This window comes from Ciconia boyciana, chromosome 2 (assembly GCF_034638445.1).
Source record: "Ciconia boyciana chromosome 2, ASM3463844v1, whole genome shotgun sequence".
Taxonomy (NCBI): Eukaryota; Metazoa; Chordata; class Aves; order Ciconiiformes; family Ciconiidae; genus Ciconia; species Ciconia boyciana.
The window spans coordinates 21,156,677-21,179,095 of NC_132935.1; the positions used below are offsets into that span (position 1 = coordinate 21,156,677).

Consider the following 22,419-nt stretch of genomic DNA (forward strand, 5'->3'; position numbering starts at 1 on the left):
CTCACCCTGGTCAATAAAAGTACCAGGAAAGCAGGGGGCAGGTGATGAAAGTAAATGTAGTAGTACTACCACTGAAATCAGGAAGACGTGCAGCAAGAGCAAAGCTGGGGTTTTGTTATTAGACCCGCCTTCTGGTGCACCCCGTCGGGGCGCAGCCTCCCCTCAGGCAGGCGCCGGCAACAAGGCAGGCGGCCGGGCACCGCGGCGGGGCAGGCCGTGGCCCATGTGCCGGTCCTCCCACGCCTCCCTTCGCGTCTTCCACCGCCGCCCCCTCCTCCATCGGCTACGGCTCAGAGCCGCCCGGCGCGGCCCCGGAGGCAGGGGGGAGCAGCCCGCTGTAGGTCTCCCTGCCACGGCTCGGCAAGGCTGCGAGCCAGGGGCACGCGGGGAAGCCGTGGGCCGCTCCCCGCCGGGGAAGGGACCTTCTCCCCCTCCTGCACGCTCTCGCTTCCCCCGGAGCTCGCTGCCCTCCAGAGAGGCTCAGAGGGGGCGGGAAACCCACCCCGGCGCTCAGGGAGGCCCCTGGCCGGCCGCTGCCCCTGCCGCCCCCCGCACCCCCCGGCCGCTTCCCCGCCGGTACCTGGCGCCGGCTCGGCGGGGCCCGGTGCCCCGCGGCTCCGGCTATCCTGGAAGCGGACCTGGCGGAGGCCGCCGGGCACAGCCCCCCAGAGGCGGCTGGCGGTGCCGCGCAGGAGGCGGCCGCCCTTGCCGGTGAAGGTGGTGAGGTAGTCCATGGCGGGGGGGCTCCTAACGGCCGGGGAACCCCATGGCCGGGCCGGACACGCAGCTCCGCGCGGCCGCCGGCCCCCCTCCACAACTTGTGCAAACTTTGGGGCTCGGCCCCGCCTCCATTTAAAGGGGCCGCGGCGCCACCGCCGGCGCTGGGCGCGGACGGGCGCGACCGGGGTCCGTGCGGGGAGCGGGCCGTGACGGCCGAAGCCGCGGCGCCGCGGGGGTCTGAGGCCGCCGCCCCGCCACAGGCGAGCCCGAGGCCGGGGCAGGGCCGCGGTGCGGGGCCGCGGTGGCGCGGCGCGGGGTTGTGCGGGAGCGGGCCGCGCAGGCCGCGGCCGCCCTCCGGCGGAGAGGCAGCGTCTCCTCAGTCGGACGCCCCTCCCGCAGCTGCCTCACCGCCCCGCAGCTGCCTCACCGCCCCGCAGCTTTCGGAGGCTCCTTGTTTTTCCCCAGGACCGCGGAGGGGAGAGGCAGGCCTCCCAAACTTCCCTGTGCTGCAAGAAGATGGCCCGTCTGCTGCCGGGGAAGGCTTTTAGGGGTGTAGGCCGTGAGGGCGGCTTCACGACGGCCGTGAACAGGAGCGGTGGACGCCTGGGTCTCCTTACCGCCCCTGTCACCACGACACTTGGGACATTGCTTCCTTTTAGTCTCAGGCAGGCTCACGGCCACCTGTACATCTTTATGAACTTATCCGCAGCCTGGGGTTTTAGTTATGTTTTGTGAAAGCTCACTGCTTTACAACGATGTGCTGTGAAGCTTTCTATTAACTTTTAGCTTTTGTGTCTCAGCTTCCCTTTGCTAAGAAGCATGAAAATCAAGAATCAAGGCAATCTCTTACTCTTAAATCTTCTCACAGTCATGGATATTAAGATATTTTACCACTGTAACTGTACAACAAGACCAGCTGTGACACTGTGTGGTTTTGCTGTTCTGCTTTTGATCCCTCACACTCTCAGTCTTTCCTGCCATCTGGGACGCCACCGTCCTCGCTGTGCTAGCCCAGCCAGTCCTCCTCTGAGCGTCTGCCAACATTGCTACCTGACTCAACCTTTGAACTGGCTACGTCACTTTAGTCTTCCAGCAGAACTTACTAGGTATACAAATGTTTCTTCCTTTCTGAAAAAGACATTTGATCTGCGGTGTTCATTTGTATCCTCGCATTCTTTGTCCTCACAATTCTTGGAACTTTTAAGGTTTGAAGAAATAAAAAGTTAGAACGTGATTCAACATTTTAACAGAGAAAGAAGTGTCTCAGGCATTGAATCTCATGATTAAGATCTGCCTTACGATGTGAATTCTGCACATACAGAGGCTGGAAGAACAGCCATATTATATTTACTACCTGTGCCTTAAGAACGCAGAACTGTAAGCTAATGTGCTTATATTCTAATCAGAGTATGATGCAATTATATGCTGCATGTAGCTGCAAATGAAAGCACTGTTTAATAAAAAATGCTGTTGTTGAGCCAAATCTATTGTGTACATGCAGAACAGAGGAACAAAGTGCTGAGCTATCTCAACTCCTATTCACTTGTAGCAGCTGCTCAATTAAATCAGAGTTTAACGTCAGCATTTTGGAGTGCTGATTTCTGAGGGTTACTTCATGTAAACAGTACACTCAAATCAACCTTTCTCCTACTTAAATCAGTTCCTGCTCAGGAGATAATGATGTTCAAGACTTTTTTCAAATAAAACCTTTACACTGAAACAGAAGAATACATTTTCAGCAGAATTAGCTCTCTCTCCCTCCCTCTCTCCCTCCAAAACCTGCCAGTAGAAATGGATGTGTAATCTGTCTGTTCCAGGACTAATGAATAAATCAGGAACTGCAGAGTCACTGCATGGTCTAAGTACCACTAGATGTTTAGTATATAAACTATTCTGCCTGCCAGATCTGTCTTGCCCTAAACACTGTAATTAGTTTTCATTTCATTACAGTGTTTCTGGTGTTAAGAAGTTATGGTTGGTCTTCTGCCCTGTTGATTCTATATTAGGCAAAATTTACCTACATCTTTGCACCACGCATGAGTTTACAGCTGTGGTGCTCAGCACTTTTGAAACTTTCAGCTGGCTTGTCCAGCAGTATTCTAGCCACATACGCACCTCTGTTATTGTATTGATTGCATGTATTTCCTCTGTGGTTTGAAATAGTTCTTTTTTTTCTCTTCCAAGCCCATATTATGCAGTGTTTATCATTATATTGCAGTGATAGAGGCTACAGATTCAGATTCAGCCAACATTTTTATGAAGTATTCAAGGTAAATGTTTTGATAACTATGAATTTGTTACATTTTAGCTGCTTTCATCTGCTTTGTTCACAAATAGTCTAACCGAAGTATAAAATGATCACCTATTACTGCAATGCGATTTTCATAGTATTGAAAATCATTGCCCATACTCAAAAGCATCCATTTAGCAATGTTTTTACTTAGGAAGAACAAATTCTTCAATTGAACTGTCTTAACTATAAAAACAAGATTTAGGTATCTGTGCTCGTAAAAGGCAATACTACTCTTTTTAAGATGTGTGACACTTATTGACTACTGATAACATTTCAAGGCATTGAGGTAATACAATTATTATTATTACATTGTGAAGAATATAGTCAGAGCTATACTACTTCAGCAGGCATCTTCAACACAAACATCCAGCAGTACTATTATGAGCTTTAAGATGCGGTTTCTACTTAGTTGTGCCACACCTATGATAGCAAGATTTTTGACAAAGATCTTCCATCTGAAAACTGACCAGGCTTAATCCTGTGTCATTTATAAAATGTAATATACTGAGATTTAAGATTACAGTCCACATTTCTATCTGAAAAGCTTTGCAGCATTCCTCAACTTTTTAATTGGTAGGAGCAACGTACACCCTACATACATAAGCAATGTGTGTCCCTTTTGCCATAAAACTAAAATAAATATAAATATGTTCTACAATATTTATAATAATTTTTTACACTTAGATTGATCCTGAACAGCTTTACAGAAGCTTGATCATACTGCCTTTATGTTGTCAATGTCTAGAAACAACAGGATTTTGCTGAGGGGGGGCTAACAAGTTTGTATTTGACCTGTGAATGTACAAGGATCTCTCCTAGGGTTATTTTCTGGCCTGTGGTATCAGTGCAGAAAGCGTATCTCTGTAACTCCACAATCACTTGAAACTGGCCCTCCAAAGGAAAGAGCTGGTCCTACTTGCTCTTAATTGCTTGTGCCTGTTCCTGTGCTACCAGTGTGAGCACAAGCATTCATTTGGCAGGTGAATGAACTGTGCAGTAAAGCTGATCCAGTTAAAAGTATCTTTTAGTGTAGTCAAAACTAACTAAACATATTTATTTTTTTGTGGGGTTAATATTACCCCCAGTTAGCTCTCCAGATCTGGTTGACTTGTGTGTAAACCCCTGTGGAAGCACAAGTTGCAAAACAACAGAAGAGTAGAAGTGGCTGGAAGAGAAGAAAGGGAAGGAGGAAGTTGCAGCCCAGCCTCTTTGTCTTCAATGTATGTTAGCTCAAAGTGATAGTGAAACTGTGGCACAAGTGGAGCACATACCTTCATATCAGTATTACACACAAAAACATCTTCAGTAGCTACAGAAATGTCTGACGGAATATGTCTGCGTTTGTGATGCAACACTTAATAACACATTATGCTAATCTGTTGCTGTAAATAAAGGCACAACCTCGTCTTGTAGCTAGATCCCAAAGTCCCAAACCAGAGCAGGCAGAGAGCTGCTTGAGCTGCATCCTAAAAGAACTGGTGGTGTAAGGAAGAGAGAACAGGGATCAGTTATGGTCAAATAGCAAAGGACACAATGAGGAAATATTATTTCCAAGGTCTGAACACAGAATTATATCTAAAAGTATTTCAAAGGAGAAAAAAAGATAAAAACACAGCAAGTGGTAGAGACCTATCATTTCTTTGGGGACAGATTTGTTGCTTGTGAAAATAAGTGCAAATTGCAGCAACTAATCCAGGCAAAACGCCAGCAGATGCTGTGCAAGCTTCCTTGGGTCCTGGCCAGTTCACATGCCTGGTGTACAGGATATGGGCCTCTTGCAATTCGCCTTGCCAAATTTCCAGTGCTACCAAGCTGCAGGCAAAAGTACACTAAGCCCTAGCACAAACCCCCTATTTTATTTTGTGAGAAACAAGGTTTGTACATGCTTTCCGAGGTGAAAATCTTGATGTCAGTCATTTGGCAATCAGTCAGTGTTCATCTGTATATAGGCAACCTAAATGCAAGTATGTAATTTTGACAGTTTGAACCAAATGCCTCATGTAAGCTTCCTTACTCATTCTGAAGGCACCAGCTTTCATGTGATGCTATGAGGATGCTGTATGCCTTTGTTAAGTATTCTAAATTACCATGTCTGGTCAAGACCCTACCATTTACGTGGTTGCAAAACCTATAATGAGTGGCTAAAATGGGGATTTGAATTGGAACATGCATAAAAGCCTAACTTCTCTCTTAATTTTTAATGAAACCTATTTTTAGTAATGTAAAATAATTCAGGAATTGTTTTTTTCTAGTGAAAAAGCTAAACTTTTAAGACACAGAAAAACAGACTGCAGTCTGCTTCCAATGCTGTTTCAGTAAAAATTAAATACAATGCAGAATGCACATGCAGTCCCTGAAGGAGGGACTAGAACTGAGGCATGCAGAACTCCCACATTCTCAGGCGTATTTCCATATGAACCCACTAATTTGAATGATGAAGTATGGAAGTACGCAGTTCAAGAAGTAAAAACAGTTGCACAAATCTATTTTTGTGATTAAGAAGGACCAAATAGTTCCAAAGGGCAATTCAGTGTCACTATAAATTTGGGAGAAGTTGAAAAGAGATAACCAGGTGACACTAGGTAAATGGGTGTGTTTAAAACAGGTTTTTCGCAGAGAACTGTGGGTTAGGTGTGGCTGTGCATACAGGTTTCACAATACCACATCCTCTTTTCAGATTAGAAACTTGGCAAGAAGAAAGCTATCCCCTGCATACTAGCCTCAGAAGTGGTAAACCTGGAATTTCAAACTTCAGCAGGTAAGGATATAATTCTGTTTTTACTAACCAGGTCCCTGTAAGATTAGAATGAAATGGGGGCCAGTCTCCACCTTGACCATTGATGCTGTTCACTGTTCAGCAGAAAATGTCACGTTGAAAGGACAAGACAGAATAAACATGGGGAACAAGGGAATTTGGCAGTCCTTGGTTCTGGAGTGGGATACTTCAAGTATAGGTTACGTTTTGCATCTGATTATTCTTGCAATAACACTGAAAAAGATAGGAAACCATTACAGCATCTCTTTTAGGGGAGTTGCTTTCTCAGTAGAAAATGGAATCAAACTCCTACTTTATTAGTATTTCAAATCTGGCTCAATAAATCTTTCATTTGCTTTTGTAGAAGCTGTATAAAATAAAGGTAGCACAACTAGACATTAGGTTTCTCCAGGCTGAGGAGAACATTTGGACCTTGGGCACCTCAGCCTCCCCCTACAATGCATTTAAGCATCAAAATATGCAGTCCTAAGCACAGCTCCTTAGGTTTAATTTAATAATATTTCAGTACCGTAACATTCACTGTGTTTAGTTTTTATCTTATCAAATCTAAAAAGTTTCAAGAGGCCAAGTCATTCCTGTCAGATGCCACTGCAACATCTGACCTGTTTGTGCTTTGTCTGTTCTGATAATAGGTTGTAGTTACATAAATGTTATGTTTTTGTTTGTTAGGTTGGTATCTAACCTCATCCAAGTCAGACTATTTATACTTAGGACAGCCCAACAAGTCCTTTTCACCTTTTAGGAGAAAGCAATTTTTCCTTTTCTAGCCAGATTTCAAAAATCTTCATACCATAATTTAAATTAGATAGTAAAGATAGAAACAGCATACAAATAAAACGTACAATCAAATCTAGGACATTACTGAAACAGAAAAAAAAATGTTAATTGATTCACAAGTGTTCTGTACTGGCATAGATAGCATAGTTACAAAAATGCATACTAAGCATATGAAACTCAACAGAAGTGAGTGTGAAGTGAGTGAGTGTATTTTACTCCATAAAATACACTTAACCTTATGCTGCAAAATAATTTGATCAGATTTCAAAAGCATGCCACAATTTTTTGACACTTTTGGAAGCACCAAATTTCAGCTGCATATGATCTGAATTTTCAGAGATTCAGGTAAATAACAACTTTTGTTGCCTGCAGTTCCCCATTTTCTCTGAAAAATTTTATCACATAGTCACTATCCAACTCTTATTTATGCTAGAAGTTTTTTTCAAAAAGCAGTGACAGAATTAGCATTACAAAAATGTAAATTCTAAAACTAAATCTGTATTTTTCTTATTTTCCCAAAGTATAACATTTCTGCTTAGATGTTGAAATGGTCCATTCTACGATAACGTATCATGTCAGCATTTGTTAGAATACCAAAGATATCAACACGGAAGTTTTCAAATACAGCCTTGAGGACAAATGCATACCATAGTGGGGCTTTTCCGTGTTTATGGCAGAACTTTAGTTTCAACTGCAATTACACAGCTCTATATATAGACTACCTTATCAAATAAACATGAAATGACCTCCACGTCTTCAGTTTGTACTTATTTGGTCAATAGTGGCTTATTATAAACAGAATATTCTGTTCTGTTCAGGGAATTTTATGAAAATTAATTTGGACCCTGAGAGGTATGGATGCATGTGCATGCACATACAGATACCTGTGCAGTTTAAGGATGCTCACTAGGTATAACACTAGCTGAACAAAGTTAATTTTCAGTAGACACAGATGTCTCCCTGTCTTCATGTCATCATCTCATTGACATTTTGTTCTTTCATCATGTGTTTTGAAACTGAATGTGGAAAACACTGACAGTATCATTGATGACTCCGTAGTATTTACTAGCTAATCCCATCCTCCACAGAGGCATAAATTATGCAAATGATAAATAATTGCTTACGAAAGGTGATAAGAAAATTGCTTATTCATCAGGTATTTGAATCTTAGGCAAACAGTCTTGACTTAATCCTTTTTTTTTTCTTTTTGCAGTATAACTGTAACTATTCTTTCCTTAACATTCATTAAATGCTTATCATGTTGTTAAGGTACTGTATCCCTGTAAGGAGGTTACTGATACTTGCTCAGAAACAATAAAGCCAGATTCCAATTCACAATAGACCTTTTTACATTGCCAGATTGGTTCATAATAAAATAGAATGTCCCTCTGGTAGGACAGAGTTGTTAAAATTCAATTCCATTGTACACCATTTCTGAAGACTAAGCAATCATAACACAACTGAGATTTCAGATCAAAGCATTGATTCAGATTGTTAACACAAAAAATGTCTGCTTTGTGATCAATGTCTTGCCACCTCATGACCAGCTGTATTCCTCATATTTATAGCAAGATCCACATACTTTAGAAAGCCATAGTCCTGTCTTGGGGGGAAAAGCTCACATTAATAATCACTGAAGTGACTCTATATAATGAACAGGTTCTGTTTCAAGACATATCGACTGCTTGTCACACGCTCCCATTATATTTACTTGGCACCAGATCAGTTTCCAATTCAGAAAACATCATGGCTTTTAGTTACAGGTTATGAGTTTTAGTTACAACATTTAGTTCAGACATGAAGATATCTAAGATACAAGGATCCTTTTAACGGATCTGAACAAAATGATTCTTCTCAGACACCTGGAAAAAGCAGACTTAAGGACAGCTGATGAGCAGTCACATAATGCCAGTTCTAAGTAGCAATGCCGTTTGAAGTACAGTGATATTTTTTAGATAAATGGGTCAAAATCAGAATTTATCAGGAGTCAGAATAAAGCTAATGACAACAGCTGATCCTTCTGGTGGCAATTCTCTTCTTGTAATAAGAATTACTGATCTTCTATTTTACTTGTTCCTGCTTAGGCAGTGCATTCTAGGATTAAGGATTAGTTAAAAAAGAGTGAATTCTGTTCCATTCTTTGCTATCTGTTTTTGTAGTTGTTTTCCTTAAGTAAAGTAAGTGTATGAAAGCCTTTTGTACATACCTTTTCCTGAGCCATCTAAATCTGTGCAGGACATTCCTGAAATTTTATTTTGAATGAAAACCAAAAAGGAGTATGTTGACCTTATTAGGAGGAAGTTCTGCTTTTTCTTTCTTGTTAAATCTTGCTTCTTAAGGAACATCTGGTTTCTCTCTCCTTCCCTCCCCCACTGGCACCACATCACAAGCATATGCCTGATTCATTTGCTCCCATAATATCATGTAGAAAACTTGTGGATGGTTACTCACTCTGTCCTTTTGGGGATAATTACTACAATTTATCCTAAAAAATCAAATACATTGCTTCTAGCTAGCTAAATCATTTGAAGGCTGTCCATTACTGTATTATCTCTGAATTAAGAAACTGTATCCTATACACATTAGTTTTTCCCCTAAGATTTAGCAGCTTAACTCTCGCCTCTCTCTCGCATTTTAGTATCTTGTCTTTGATTACTGACACAGTTTTCCCCAGAAATGATTTGCAGTATGTTGTCTCTCTTGCATTCAGCCGCATTTTGCTGCAATGCTGTATACACCATTGAGAACCTATGCACATACACAGCTTTACAGATCCTATTTGCCTCTGATTAATTTCCTTCAATTTATTTAGATGGGCTCTTCTGTAGGCTTCATTTAGAATGCCTAATGGCATATCTCACTGTCTCCTTATATTTCATCTGAGGATGAAATATTGTGTACATATATTGTGTACAAAATCCCAAAGAAACACAACTGTTTTGACAGGTAATTATCAGTTATCTATCAAGGTTTTTTACTCCAGTGCCTCAGGATCAAGACTCGGAATTGGTAAGTGATTTGGCTGACAGTGGTTAAATGTGAAGCACTAATAACATGCTGCTCATCAAGGAAACAGGTTGCTGTGTTTTGCAGAAGTCAAAAGCTTATTTCTCCCAACTACAGGTCTTAATGAATTATACTAGTTCCAGGTTGGAAATATATAGAGTGTACTGGTTTAGCCATGAACCTTAGTAAGGTCAACAAACCTCAGTGAATGGAAAGGTGATGCTGAGAAAAGAAGGGATAAAAAACTATTGTCTAGCCTTGATCTGTTTTCTTATTAAATATGAAAGGAAAAATTCAGATATTTGAATAATGATGGAACTTGCCTCTCAAGTTCCTGCTAATCTGATGTTAAAGTCCTGCACTGGGTATGGTTCATAGCTCAAGGTTACTGAAGGAAGGTGTGCTTTCTAGTAGCACAGTACCCTAACTGTAGTGTAGAGCAACTGTCTCATTTTTTAGTCCAGTCCTGAATTATTAGTCCAGCTAATCAGCTGGCCTGGGTGCATGATGCACTGGTGCAGAAATAAGGTAGTGGTGTTGAGTGCTGAGATGTTGATGCTGTTGCAGGAAACCAGGGCAATATAAGTAAGTCTCACTCTGCATAAAATGCAATTGCTTAATTTGTATTAGTAACCCAGCATAATACTGGTTGATTATAAAGACTCAGTTCTTCTTAAATAGAGAGTATTAAATATGCTGTTGTGGTCTTTCTCATCTGTCTCTTCAAGCCGTTCATTCTGAAGTTCAGTAGTGCTGACAAATTCTTAATTGCTGTAATTAAATATAATCTTTATTAGGAGCCTGAAAGCAATTCTGAAAAAAAACTTTAATATTTTAGACTTGTTTTAGATCCCCAGCAACTTTCCTTTTTTTGCACAGAAAGCCTTGTTGGGCTCTGTGGTAGTAAAGGACCTCTGGTGTTACTCAAGACTTCATGACGAAATTAAATTGTAATAACAGAATTAGAAGACAGCTGGATAAGTAAAATAGCAAAGTATCAACAAAATTTTTACGTCTTGGTTTGTAAATCTATAGTTTTTCTTTGAAGGAGTCAATAAGCATGTGGATAAGAATAATCAGTTGACAGCAGTGTACTTATATTTTCAGAAATCTTTTTACAAAGTCCCTCACCAAGGAAATGAAGCTGTTGTAGGATGAGAGGGCTTGTCATTTAATATCCTTTAAAGTTCAGTAAGCAAGAGGTCAGATTTCACACCAGAGGAAGAAAGATTATCAGTGCAGCCCAACAGTGATCCATGCTTTTCAATTTACTGGATTATTCGGCTAAGAGGAGAGAACAAGAAGGTGGTGGAGTTTGCTGATGATACAAAATTATGTGGGAAAGTCAAATCTACTGAAAAAAGTTAAAAATTATTTCATAATACAGATCATAAACAAAATGGCGGGTGAAATTCACTGTCAATAAATGCAGAGTAAAGACAAGTTTTCCTCCAAGTGCATAACTATGTTTATACATACACATAGTGATGAGCTTTAAATGAGCTATTACCATCTAGTAAAGAGATATATGAAAATGTCAGTCAACAGACATCTGAAAGGCAAAATAAATATGAATTATTAGAAAAATATAGTTACACTACTCTTTAAATTCTTCTCATGAATATAGATTGTACTGCTGGTCACCCTGTCTCAAAAAAAGATGCAATGTACCCAGAAAATGTACTGAGAAGAGCAACAAAGGTGTCAAGCTGCTTCTCTCTAGGAAAGCAGATTAAAAAATACAATGTAGGTAAGTACAAAATAGATCAGAGAAAAACTATTCACTGTTTCTCATTATAAGAGAAGTAGGGGCACCTAAAGAAATTGCTAAGAAGATTTAAAGAAAAGGAAACATTTTGTTACACAACATAACTGAATCACAGAATTCATTACCACAGGATGTTGTGTATGCCAAAACTATGAATGGTTCAGAAAGCAATTAGAAAAATTCATAGAAAGTCCATCAAGACCCATTAAGCACAAGAATGCAGATACAGACTGGTTTCTGGAAATTCCTAGGCCACAGACTGCCTAAAGCCCAGAGGAAATACCAGCAAAGCATCTTTCCATACTTGTCCTCTTCTGTATTCTTTCCCTAATTACCACCTGCTGCTGGCCACTGTGGGAAACAGGATACTAAGCTGGATGTGAGCAAAACATTACCTTTACCTCTCCCCACCCAGCCATTCTGATGTTAGGACTTGCCATGACACTGCCCCAGTCCCCTTGCCCTGGAACCAGAAGTCCTCCACAAGTTCTTTCCTTGGGTCATTTGCAGTGTGAAGGGGGTGACCTCTACAGACTGAGGAAGATCAGAAGAACACGTCTCGGGGCTGAGAGAGATACGAGACACCTGAATTGCTACAGATCTTGAAGCACAAAGGGAGAAAAGCTATTACTTTGCCTTCATTTTTCTCCCTGTTTTAATCTCCTGAAGTGAACAGAAGTTGGTGTGGCTTCTCCATCTCAGTTGCCTTATCCAGAAAATTGGAATTCTCACTAACTGCCAGCGTTGATAACTTTGTTTAAAGAGGAGTCATAAACATAAAGTGTATGGAGTAGCAAAGTCAGGAACCTGTATAGAAAAGAATCCAAATGGACTGTCAGGAAATTCTCAAATGTCTAAGCATTAAGAGTTCTGAAGTTGTGCTCTACAAAGGAAAGCAAGTGTGGAAAAAAGAAAGAACCAAAGGACAACCACCAGATTTTGCCAAACATCCTGGTTATATTATATTGGCTGTAGACTGGCCTGAGAAGCAAACTGTGACTCTGAAAGGGCAGAGAATGTATCCTACAGCAGCTTTAGATTTAGCATAACAAATATCCCTCTGTGCTGGCACAGCTGCACTGCCAAGCTTGCTGGCAGGCAGGGAGAGGAGCCTGCCCACGCCCTGACTCCACAGATGCTGCTTCACACTCTGTAATACAAATAGTTGGCACAGGAGTTTCACAGCATTCTTCCTCCACGTGCAGACATAAGATAAGTGATTCTTTGGTTTTCAAAACTTAAAGTGAATCTTCAGAATTCAGGGCGTTTAGGAAGAGAGACCATATTTTAAATTTTTTTGTAATCAAAATATTTTTACTGTCATGCAAAGTTATTGGAAGGAGGAACAGAACTGTTACAATTGAGAGATTAAGTGGCCTACAGAAGAGAGTGCTACTGAGAAAAGCCTGTAACCCAGTATGAATATTTCATCTTTTTAAAAAATGAACCGGGAAACAGTCTATCATCAGGTATAATGGTCTACTCATATATGACTTACCAAACAGAATATGATACTTTGCCAAAAGACAGCAGCAGCAGTACCCAAGATTTACTTGCCAAAGTCTTACAACTGTGACAGAGTCAGTCTTCTAATAAGTTACAAAATTCCTACTCGCAAAATGTACAAGATTGAGCTAAAATAATTTTAAAACACAGTCAGATGGAAGATATTCTTACTGTTGATGCACAGCACAAAGCACTAGGAGCTGTTACTTCGCTTTCTTTGGCCAAGCACAGAGACTATGAGCATAAGCACAATTTTTTCCCCAAAAATTGTGTTCCATGCCCAAACAGAGATAAATCTGAGGACTGTGCCAAACGGCTATGATCAGTTGTGACTTAAGCTTCCAACACTCAGGTGTTCTGATTGCTCAGCACTTTGAGAAACTGCCTATCGATTTGGTTCAACTACCATCTGTATCAATAGGTAGAAGCCTACATTTTACCTTACCTCTCTTACTGCTACTACATTTTCTCTCTTGACACGCTTGTTGCTGATGGGACAGTATGGGATAACGTGAGAGTGCTGGCCATTTTTTAAGAGCATCTTTCTGATAGCTCAGCAGCGTAGTGTAACTGGAGTGACAGCACAGAACTAGCCCTTGCAGATCCTACAGGAAACCACAGGAATCAGATATTATTCTGAATTATCAGAATTAATAAAGTATTTTAATAAATACCATCATTATTCTGACTTCTGTTTTCAACACTTCTAGGAAAAGTGAAGGGAGGCAGAGAATTTGCATTTGTTTGGCATTGAGATTGTACTCGGCTCTTTAAAATACACAGATATAAAACAAACCAGTGGGCCAAACAATTCATAATCTAATTGGATTCCTGCAAACTGAAGTAATCCTGGCTTCCTGATGCCAAAATCCTTTCTGATGAAATGATTTTGCCTCAAAGGTGAATACAGACATCGCAGATACAATTTAGTAGATGCATAACGTCCCTTCACCTACAAATATTTTAAATTCTTAGTGTCCTCCATGCTTCCCATGTCCCCTAGATTAAGAATATTCTACGTGATTATTGTTTTGTATATACTTCATTATTTGACTGTTTGACTGTTTGACTGACTGTGTTTTTTAAGGGAATTGTATTTTCTCTGTTTTTATGAAATTCAACTGTCAGAAACCTTAATAAATATATCTATAATTTTATTTAATGTAAGTGCACCACTTGTTTTCATATGATACACATTTTCAATTTATATGTAATGAGCAGTTCTTACATTGAGATATGTTCCTCCAAAAAATTCTTTTAGCCTCAGTACCATAAAGTTTCCAGGCTTTTTACTATGTAATTTGTATTCAGCATTCTCTGCATAAGGACATCAAACTCAACACCACTTCTGGCATTAAATATTTTATTTCAAGCTATTATTCTTTTAGTATCAGATGTGTTTTATTTTATAAGTCACAGAAAAACAGTATTCTTTCAAATAAGATGTATAGTAAGTTTTACACTGAATACTCTTGGCCTTTCCTTAATTTTTGTGAAGACTAGTGTTTTGCCTTTACATTTTTAAGCCAGCAGGTAGAAAACAAGATAGCAAAAAGTCTCATTTTATAAAGTGTGCTTTATATGCTTTTTATGCATGCAGTGTTTACTTATGTGATCAAAAATGTTGAGGTCAATTGGAACTTGTAGATAGAACATTACAATTCACTATTTATCAACAAATTTAACATTTAATATTACTTTTAATAGGCACGATGACATCAGGGAGCACAAGCTATAGCATTCACTTTCCAAGGTTATTCAGACTGGATGACACAAGGACTTGCTGGTACTATAAACATTCCCCACCCCTCCTACATGGACTGCACGTAAGCCTGCAAAACAACCTTCCAAGTGCTGCAGGCCCTGGATGAGTGGTTTCACAGATGCATAGAAAAGATTTTTACTGAATGAAATAGCAGAGGCGAGTAAGCCTCTAGTAGTGATATAAAAAGGGATTTCAGGAGCAATGTAATGATCTGTGTTCACCATAGCTAAGTGCTACCCATGACACACTATGACCAAAATGGTCTGGATGTGGAAGCTGTCTTTCCATTTTCTAAACTGGTCTGACTCAGGACAATGGTGTCTCAGTCAACAAACCAGCATCACTGGGTGGTTAGCCTGGATGATATTCTGTGCTGGGAGACACAATTTATTACACACGTTTGATATCCACAGCAGTGTTTTGACTGTTTAAATGCTTTTCCATTTGTTTGGATATCAAGATATTTCTTCAAGTATCAGCATTATTATCCTAAAGAAAAAGAATTAGGAACAGAAATTGTGTGCAGCTTGCACAATCACGCAAGACTTTTGAAAGAGGTAATTAGACCTTAGAGGACAGACTGCCATGGCATATTGCAGATAGGAAGATCTTGCTCAATTTTGTGGTCTGCCATGCCTCTTGCATTTCACAAAGGCATTTTGCATCATTTCAGGGTAAAAATTCTTATAAATATTAGAAAGCAAAGCAGCTATGGTTTGTTTTATTGCAAAGCAATATTGTCCTTTCCTCCCCCAAAATTCATTTTTCCCTTTTCTTAACAAAAATGTTCATACAAGCAGATGTTAGTACCATTACATTCTCCGTCACTCCCCTTTAAATGAACTGCTCTTCTAACACTTTTTTAGACTTAGTGTCAAACAGAATCTTGCAGAAGTTCTGAGGCAATTAAACTGTAACCATGCTGGCCAGTCAGCCCTGCTGTGAATCAAAACGCACTCCATTAAAAAATATTTTATTGCTATCTACATATATAATTCAGAGTTGGATTTCTTTAATATCAGGATCTTCAGACGGATCTCCAGTGTTTGAAAGTGCTTTGTTTGTAAGGTCTTTGCCTTTTGTTTTACAGAACTCATGCTTCAAGAAGAAAATCCAAATATTAGTCTAAGGTTAAGTGCAAACAGATCCATAGGGATGATCTCCAAACCATTTTCAGATTATGCTCTTCCTCCTTTCTTTCATACTGATAGACACTCAACCGCACCCAAACTTACCTGAGATACTGCTCTTTACATTTACTCCCTGTTACAGGTAGTCATGTTTTTAGGAGGTGAAAAAAAGAAGAGAATTTCAGCGAACAGTTATCAGTTTATCAGTTATCAGTTTATCAGTTATCAGTTTATTGCAGTAAGTGCAATAAATTCTCCTTCCATTAGTTAGCAGTTGAATGATCCTGTGAGCCACTTCATTACTTACAGTAAACTAGCATGCAATTGATTCTGTTGTAGTTTAGTAATTTATATTCCTCAGAACTGTTTTTTTTCCTCTTTCATGGTTTCACTTATATAAAACATCTGAAATATTTTAACTAGTGCCATTGTAGTTCTCTAAATTAAGTTTTCAGATGTTCAGTGGGCTGGTTCTGTAATGAAAATATGGTGCACTCAGTGAAAAGAGGGCATTACACAAGTTGAGACTGAGCTCTTGCAGTGCTGGGGAGAGAACATTTGATTTCTCTAATAACTGATCAAACTATCACAGCAAGGAGTCAGCAGAAAACTCTAAGTGGCAAAGTGTTTTCATGTATGACAATAAGCAAATTGCGGACTGCCTACTTGGAAATCTTATTCTTTACATAACCACTGAACAAAATATTAAAAAGAAAGTGTACAAACAATCTCAAAATAACAAATTTTCCCATTCAAAATATGGCTGTCAATTAAAACAGCTTTACTAGAAAACAGTAATAAACTGCCTGACTCACCCAGTTTTCTCAAGGAGACTTTAGTTACCTGCCATGAACAAAGTAAAGCTGTTTTTCAGAGCTATAATGCTAAATGCTTCATTTTTTTCCCTCCCTTGTCTTTGATATCCATGTTGATGAGAACAGTCTCTTTGCCCACATAACCACTGTCTGAGCTAATAATAATAGTTTTATACAGCTGATAACACAGATACACATGAAGTGCCTGAAGCTGCATTGAGGAGACACTTACCAAAATGTGTATTAGGGATCAAATAGCATCTTTAAAGGCTACTTTTCTTAAAACACTTGGCCTTGCTTGATCTCTTTTAATATGAAGGACTGTGTACTGGATCGTTCAGTGGGTATACTGGGGGAAAGACGCTAAGAACCATTCCTCTCACAATAAATTGAGTTCTGTGGCCTTTTTTTTTACTGTTAAAAAGGTTTGACAAAGAGTGTGAACATTTAAGGTCGTATCTTCCATTACAGCCCATGGCTATTGTTCTGCAGGACGAAATTAACAAGTGAAGGAAGCAGTTGTTTACCACATCTGATATGATTTTCTGAAGAAAGGACACAGTATCATGACATGATTTTCCAAAGAAAGGACACAGTATCATGATTCACATACTCTGAATGAATTCCTTATACGTACAGGAACAAATCTTGCATTGCTGACCTCTAAGAAGGTACAATCTCTGGTGTTAGCTTTACAAATCATATCCTTGAAACTTCTCCAAAGGGCAGTCTCATGCTGGTACATTCCTCCAGTGCAGAAGTACTTGATTGGAGATGGCACTGGTGTAATGGCTTAACTCCAAGGCCCATGAATCTAGTGAATGGGCATGGTCAAAAATCAAAAAGATGCTCTGAACCAATTTCTTCTAGCATCTTTGGTCACACTCTTAACTCAGCTTTGGTTTGGGGTCAAGAGGGAGGCTGTTTGAAGAGCACAGGGTGAGATGTTTGGAAAGCACTGAGTGGGGAATCCATGAGATTTTACAGCAGAAGCCCTGTGGTGCTACTGCAAGTCCTGCACTTTGCTTCTCTTATTCCACTACAAAATCTTATTTCCAAACATTAATAAACTGGCTAGTACCCTGGGCAGAAGAGGGTTCATCAAGAGAAAAGTGAAAGGGGAACATTCTTATTAATTATTTTCAGAGCAAACCCAGCATGCAGTAGAAGAATTAAAGTAAAACTTTTGACCAAGATTTGTTCATGCCAGACACACCTTTTTCTTGCCTCCTTACCAAATACAAAACCATGTGTCTCCCTGAGGGCATTCTGCAGAGTTTTGAGATGTAACATTTTGACAGTAGAAAAGTACAAGTCTAAATATAGTATATTTTGTCAAACTTTGTTTAAAAGAATGTTCCAATAGTTATCTGTTCAACACTGTACCTTGCTATTGGTTCCTATGCAAAACCCTTTATTAATGGTGATTCTGCAAGCCAATAATAGCAGTATGCAGCCACAGAAGGGACTGATTGTTTTGGCAAGTGTTCAGGCCACACGATGGACCTTAGGTTCACATTTATCTTTGTCATAGTCTGGAGTGCAGGAGGTCTTACTTTTTTGTTTCTTCCTTTTTGTTTACTCACTGGTTCCTCTTCTCTGGCACACAAGAAACTATGTCCTTGAAAGGCATAAAAAGTACAGTTAGCTACTTTATTTCCAGAGCATTTCTTTCCATGATGGATTCTAACCCACAGCTCACAAATTCCTGTTTATACGGAACGAGGAAAACCTAGCAGTGAGCAGGCAAAAAGGAGACTATAACAAGTCTTTGAGGTGTGGAAATTCAGTATCTGAAAATCCACACAGCACTGAAATCACAAATATCAGAGATGGAGAGTTTTAAGGAAAAAGAGTAGAACTAGTAAAAAGACCACTTTCTCTAGCAGTCTATGCTTCCAGCATTAGAGTTCCCTCATTATACACAAAATTTCACAATACCACACATTTCATACATAATCCTGTGAGGGGGTAGTGGAGGCATGGGCACAGTTACTAGAAGAGAGGGGAGGAAGCATGCCCATGCAATTTTTATTGCTCTTTTGAAAGGTTTTTCTTAGTGCAAATGAAGGATTCACAGACGGCACTTCATTCTCTCCCCCACTTCTGTTTTTGATGGAACCCCCTGAGCAGGAGAAGGTGATCTCCAGGAGTAATGAGCAGGTCAGGATCTCCTCACAAATAACATCACCTACTGCGGGAAGCCTAAGAAATGTAATTCTTCATACTTTACTGAAGCTCTAAGTCCAATCTTTGACTCCTCCTCTGTGACTGCAGGCATGTATTCTGCCTCCTCTGACTACCTAGAAAATACTTTATTTTTCCCCTCTCTGTTTTCTGATTTACTGTTAAAGTTACATATTCCTTGCAGTAAGTTTTTGCTCACATTGTGTAAACAGCTCTTCAGGCACTGCTATGATACAGTACATGCCTACTGGAATGAGAATGAGAGAATGATAAGAAAACAAAAATGACAGAGAGACAAGGAAAAATAGAGAAGAAAAAATCTCAGCAGTGATGAAACATAACATGGTGCAATTTTGCAGCATCTTAGGTTATAAGATGAGATCTCAGATTTTAAAAATACTTTGGACCAGAAATTATGTCTTCTGCACACTCTTTGATGACAGCAATTCTTTCTACTAACTTTCTTTGCAGCAGCCAAAGTGTGCTGGAAGACAGAGTTCCAATTTCAATGTAGGAAACATAACGTAGTGGGGGGACACCCTACTCCCACCTTCCACCAGCACTTGTTAATAGCAGGTGAAGACCCAGCAGGACACAGACACTGAGCTGTTTTTTTCAGCTCTTCTCCCCTGCCCTCCCCCCCAAGCAATGCTTAGAAAGCCCCCTGATCTGGCCCTTGACTGACCAGACTATCATTTTCCTGCTGAGGAAGCACAAACATTTCAGTGTTCCCCATTCCTCTTTGGGAAATCTGCGCTGGCACTGTGACGAGTTGACCTCTATGGAGAGGCTCACAGCCTCCATCCACATGGGTTATGAGAAACCGATGCCACATGTGGCAACAACAATGGCACAACCCGAAAAGAAATACCCAAATGCTTGTACATAACTTAGTACATAACATAGCTTAGCAAAGTCACCCCATGGCTCAGGCTTTTCTCAGTGTCGGTTGTGAAGACTCAGCTAAAGCCAAGGATCATCCTCAATTTTTTTTCTAACTTTTGTCATCAAACTTAAACTGACTGCACTGCCTTCTCCTAGGCAGCTCTTCAACCTACAGGCAGTACAGCTCTGCCCCTGGCCCCTTGGAGGGCAGGACAGGATTGGAAAAGATTGCCTGGATAAATAAACACTTAGAGAAATTTCTCCAGTATCCATAAACATATATGATCATTTCTGTGAAAGAAGTGGAAAAGTGCAAAGGATTTTCGATGTTCTAGACATTTTTCCTCTGAGTCATTTCCACATCTGGGAATCTTTCCTTGCAGCCACATCAGAGACAGACCAGATCTTGCTCTGAACTCAAAATGAGGAACCCCTCAGGAAGAACTGTCCAGAACTTTGTCTTTCCAAGCAGCTCACACATGCAGCTCTCCCTTTGTAACTGACCTTCCAGAGGATTTTTTTTAAATAAACAAAATGTGTATTCCTTTACTGAGTGTAAAGTTATTATCTTTAAAAAGGCTGAACACGTATTACAGCCTTCAGAAGAGATGTTGTTTTATCCCCTCAGAAATGGATTGGCAAAGAGAAGAGCCCCCAGTATGCAAGCCCTAAGGAAAACAGTGGCTAGTAGCCATGCTGAGATGTGTTTTGAGAAGTCTTCTGTCACATCGAGTCCCAGCTGGCACATAGCTGATGTCCCCATCCAGCTGTGAAGGGTGGGGATCACAGAAGCCCAACTAGAAGCTTCTTTTAGTTAGGGGCATGAAATCTGAAGTAATTTCTTAGAAATCCCTAGGACGCTAAGCCACTGCATAGAGAGTGCCAGTCCATGGCTTTTAGAAGAAAATAAAAATAAAAATCTCTGAAACCTCCTGAATCTCAGTGGGAAGGAAAAGTCCTCTGTCCCTTCCAACTGCAATGAAGGAAGTTCCAGACACATTGTAGGGGAAAGTCTGTGCTTACATGGTTGAGAAAAATTGTAGAGCCTCCCCTAACTTCCACGATTCCTTTTTTTTTTCAAAACCTCCTAAAAGGCACCAACTAATGAAGCTATGTTGATGAATTGAATTTTTTACAGTCTCTCATAATATTCTTGCTGCTAAATTGGAGATATATGGGTTTGACAGATGAACTGTTAGATGAATAAGGAATTAGCTGGATGGCTGTGTCCAAAGAGTTATAGTCAATGGCTCAGTGTCCAAGTGGAAACCAGTAACGGATAGTGTCCCTCAAGGATCCATACTGGGACCAATACTAATATCTTCATTAACAACATAGCCAGTGGGAATGAGTGGACCCTCAGCAAGTTTGCAGATGACACCAAGCTGAGTGGTGCAGTTGATTCACTTGAGGGAAGGGATGCCATCCAGAGGGACCTTGACAGGCTTGAGGAGTGCGCCCATGCAAACCTCATCAAGTTCAACAACGCCAAGTGCAAGGTCCGGCACCTAGATCAGGGAAATCCCCAGTATCAATACAGACTGGGAGATTGAGAGCGGCCCTGTGGAAAAGGACTTGGGGATACTGGTGGATGAAAAACGGGACGTGATCTGGCAACGTCTGTTTGCAGCTCAGAAGGCCAACCGTATCCTGGGCTGCATAAAAAGAAGCGTGGCCAGCAGGTCGAGGGAGGTGATTCTCCCCCTCTACTCTGCTCTGGTGAGACCTCACCTGGAGTACTGTGTGTCCAGCTATGGGATCCCCAGTACAAGAAAGACATGGACCTGTTAGAGTGGGTCCAGAGAAGGGCCAGGAAAATGATCAGAGGGATGGAACACCTCTCCTGTGAAGAAAGGCTGAGAGAGTTGGGGTTGTGCAGCCTGGAGAAGAGAAAGTTCTGGAGAGACCTTCAATATATAAAGGGGGCTTATAAGACAGACAGAGAGAGACTTTTTACTGAAGCCTGTAGTGACAGGACAAGGGGCAATGATTTTAAACTAAAAGAGGGTAGGTTTAGATTGGACATAAGGAAGGAAGTTTTTATGATGAGGGTGGTGAGATACCAGAACAGGTTGCCCAGAGAAGTTGTGGATGCCCCATCATTGGAAGTGTTAAAGGTCAGGTTGGACGGGGCTTCGAGCAACCTGATCTAGTGAAAGATCTTTCTGCCCATGGCAGTGGGGTTGGACTAGATGATCTTAAACGGACCCTTCCAACCCAAACCATTCTACGATTCTATGATTTGCGTTCCATAGTTGGAGTAATGTTTCATTTGGTGTGAAGTTCCTACTAGGTCTGCCTGGTGGGCTACATAACAACCAAAGGGTGAAGTGCATCAAATCCCATTTTTCTGGAGGTGGTTCCCTTTCCCTTTCCTGTCCTACTGCATGGGTCACAAAGTCTTTGAATGCTTACAGTTTTATTCAGGGACACATATGCAATACAGGCCTACACAGTGTCCTTTCAGTTTTCCTCAAAACGCATTCACCACTGGTCCCTCTTTTTTTTCTTCTTTTTCTTTCTCCTTTTTTCCTCCTCAAAGACTAGTAAATTATATTGCTTAAAATCAACTTTGAAAAGAACAAAATCTTCAGATTTATAATCATATCTCTAATCTACTGAAGAAAAGGAGAAGACTCTAAAGCTAAAGCCCTACATGAGCTGTCTGTCCCAAAATCAGACATGAATGAGGGTAAAACATGAAGGCTGTTTGTATATAAGACACCACTATACACAAAAAACCCCCACCACACCTTGTAAAGTGGAAGTTATATATTTGTTCTCCACTTGG

At 40.6% G+C, this 22,419-nt stretch overlaps 1 protein-coding gene and 1 long non-coding RNA gene across 13 annotated transcripts in view; one reads left to right on the plus strand and one right to left on the minus strand.

Annotated features, from left to right (window-relative positions):
- OXR1 (oxidation resistance 1) overlaps positions 1–22,419 on the minus strand; it is a 355,322-nt gene that overhangs the window by 85,933 nt on the left and 246,970 nt on the right. The window contains exon 1 of one of the 12 annotated variants that reach the window (XM_072852048.1): positions 581–1,041. The exons of 8 other annotated variants lie outside the window; for them this stretch is intronic. In XM_072852048.1, the coding sequence (XP_072708149.1) occupies positions 581–734 (154 nt within the window). In that variant the 5' untranslated portion in view covers positions 735–1,041. Of the gene's footprint in view, positions 1–580; positions 1,042–8,772; positions 8,833–22,419 lie in introns of those variants that run through there. 3 more of the 12 variants (XM_072852045.1, XM_072852046.1, XM_072852049.1) reach the window with 3 other exon arrangements.
- Positions 5,733–13,872, plus strand: LOC140647440 (uncharacterized). Its single transcript, XR_012040766.1, has 4 exons — positions 5,733–5,771; positions 9,513–9,575; positions 11,200–11,322; positions 11,851–13,872. It is a non-coding gene; the product is annotated as an uncharacterized lncRNA (long non-coding RNA).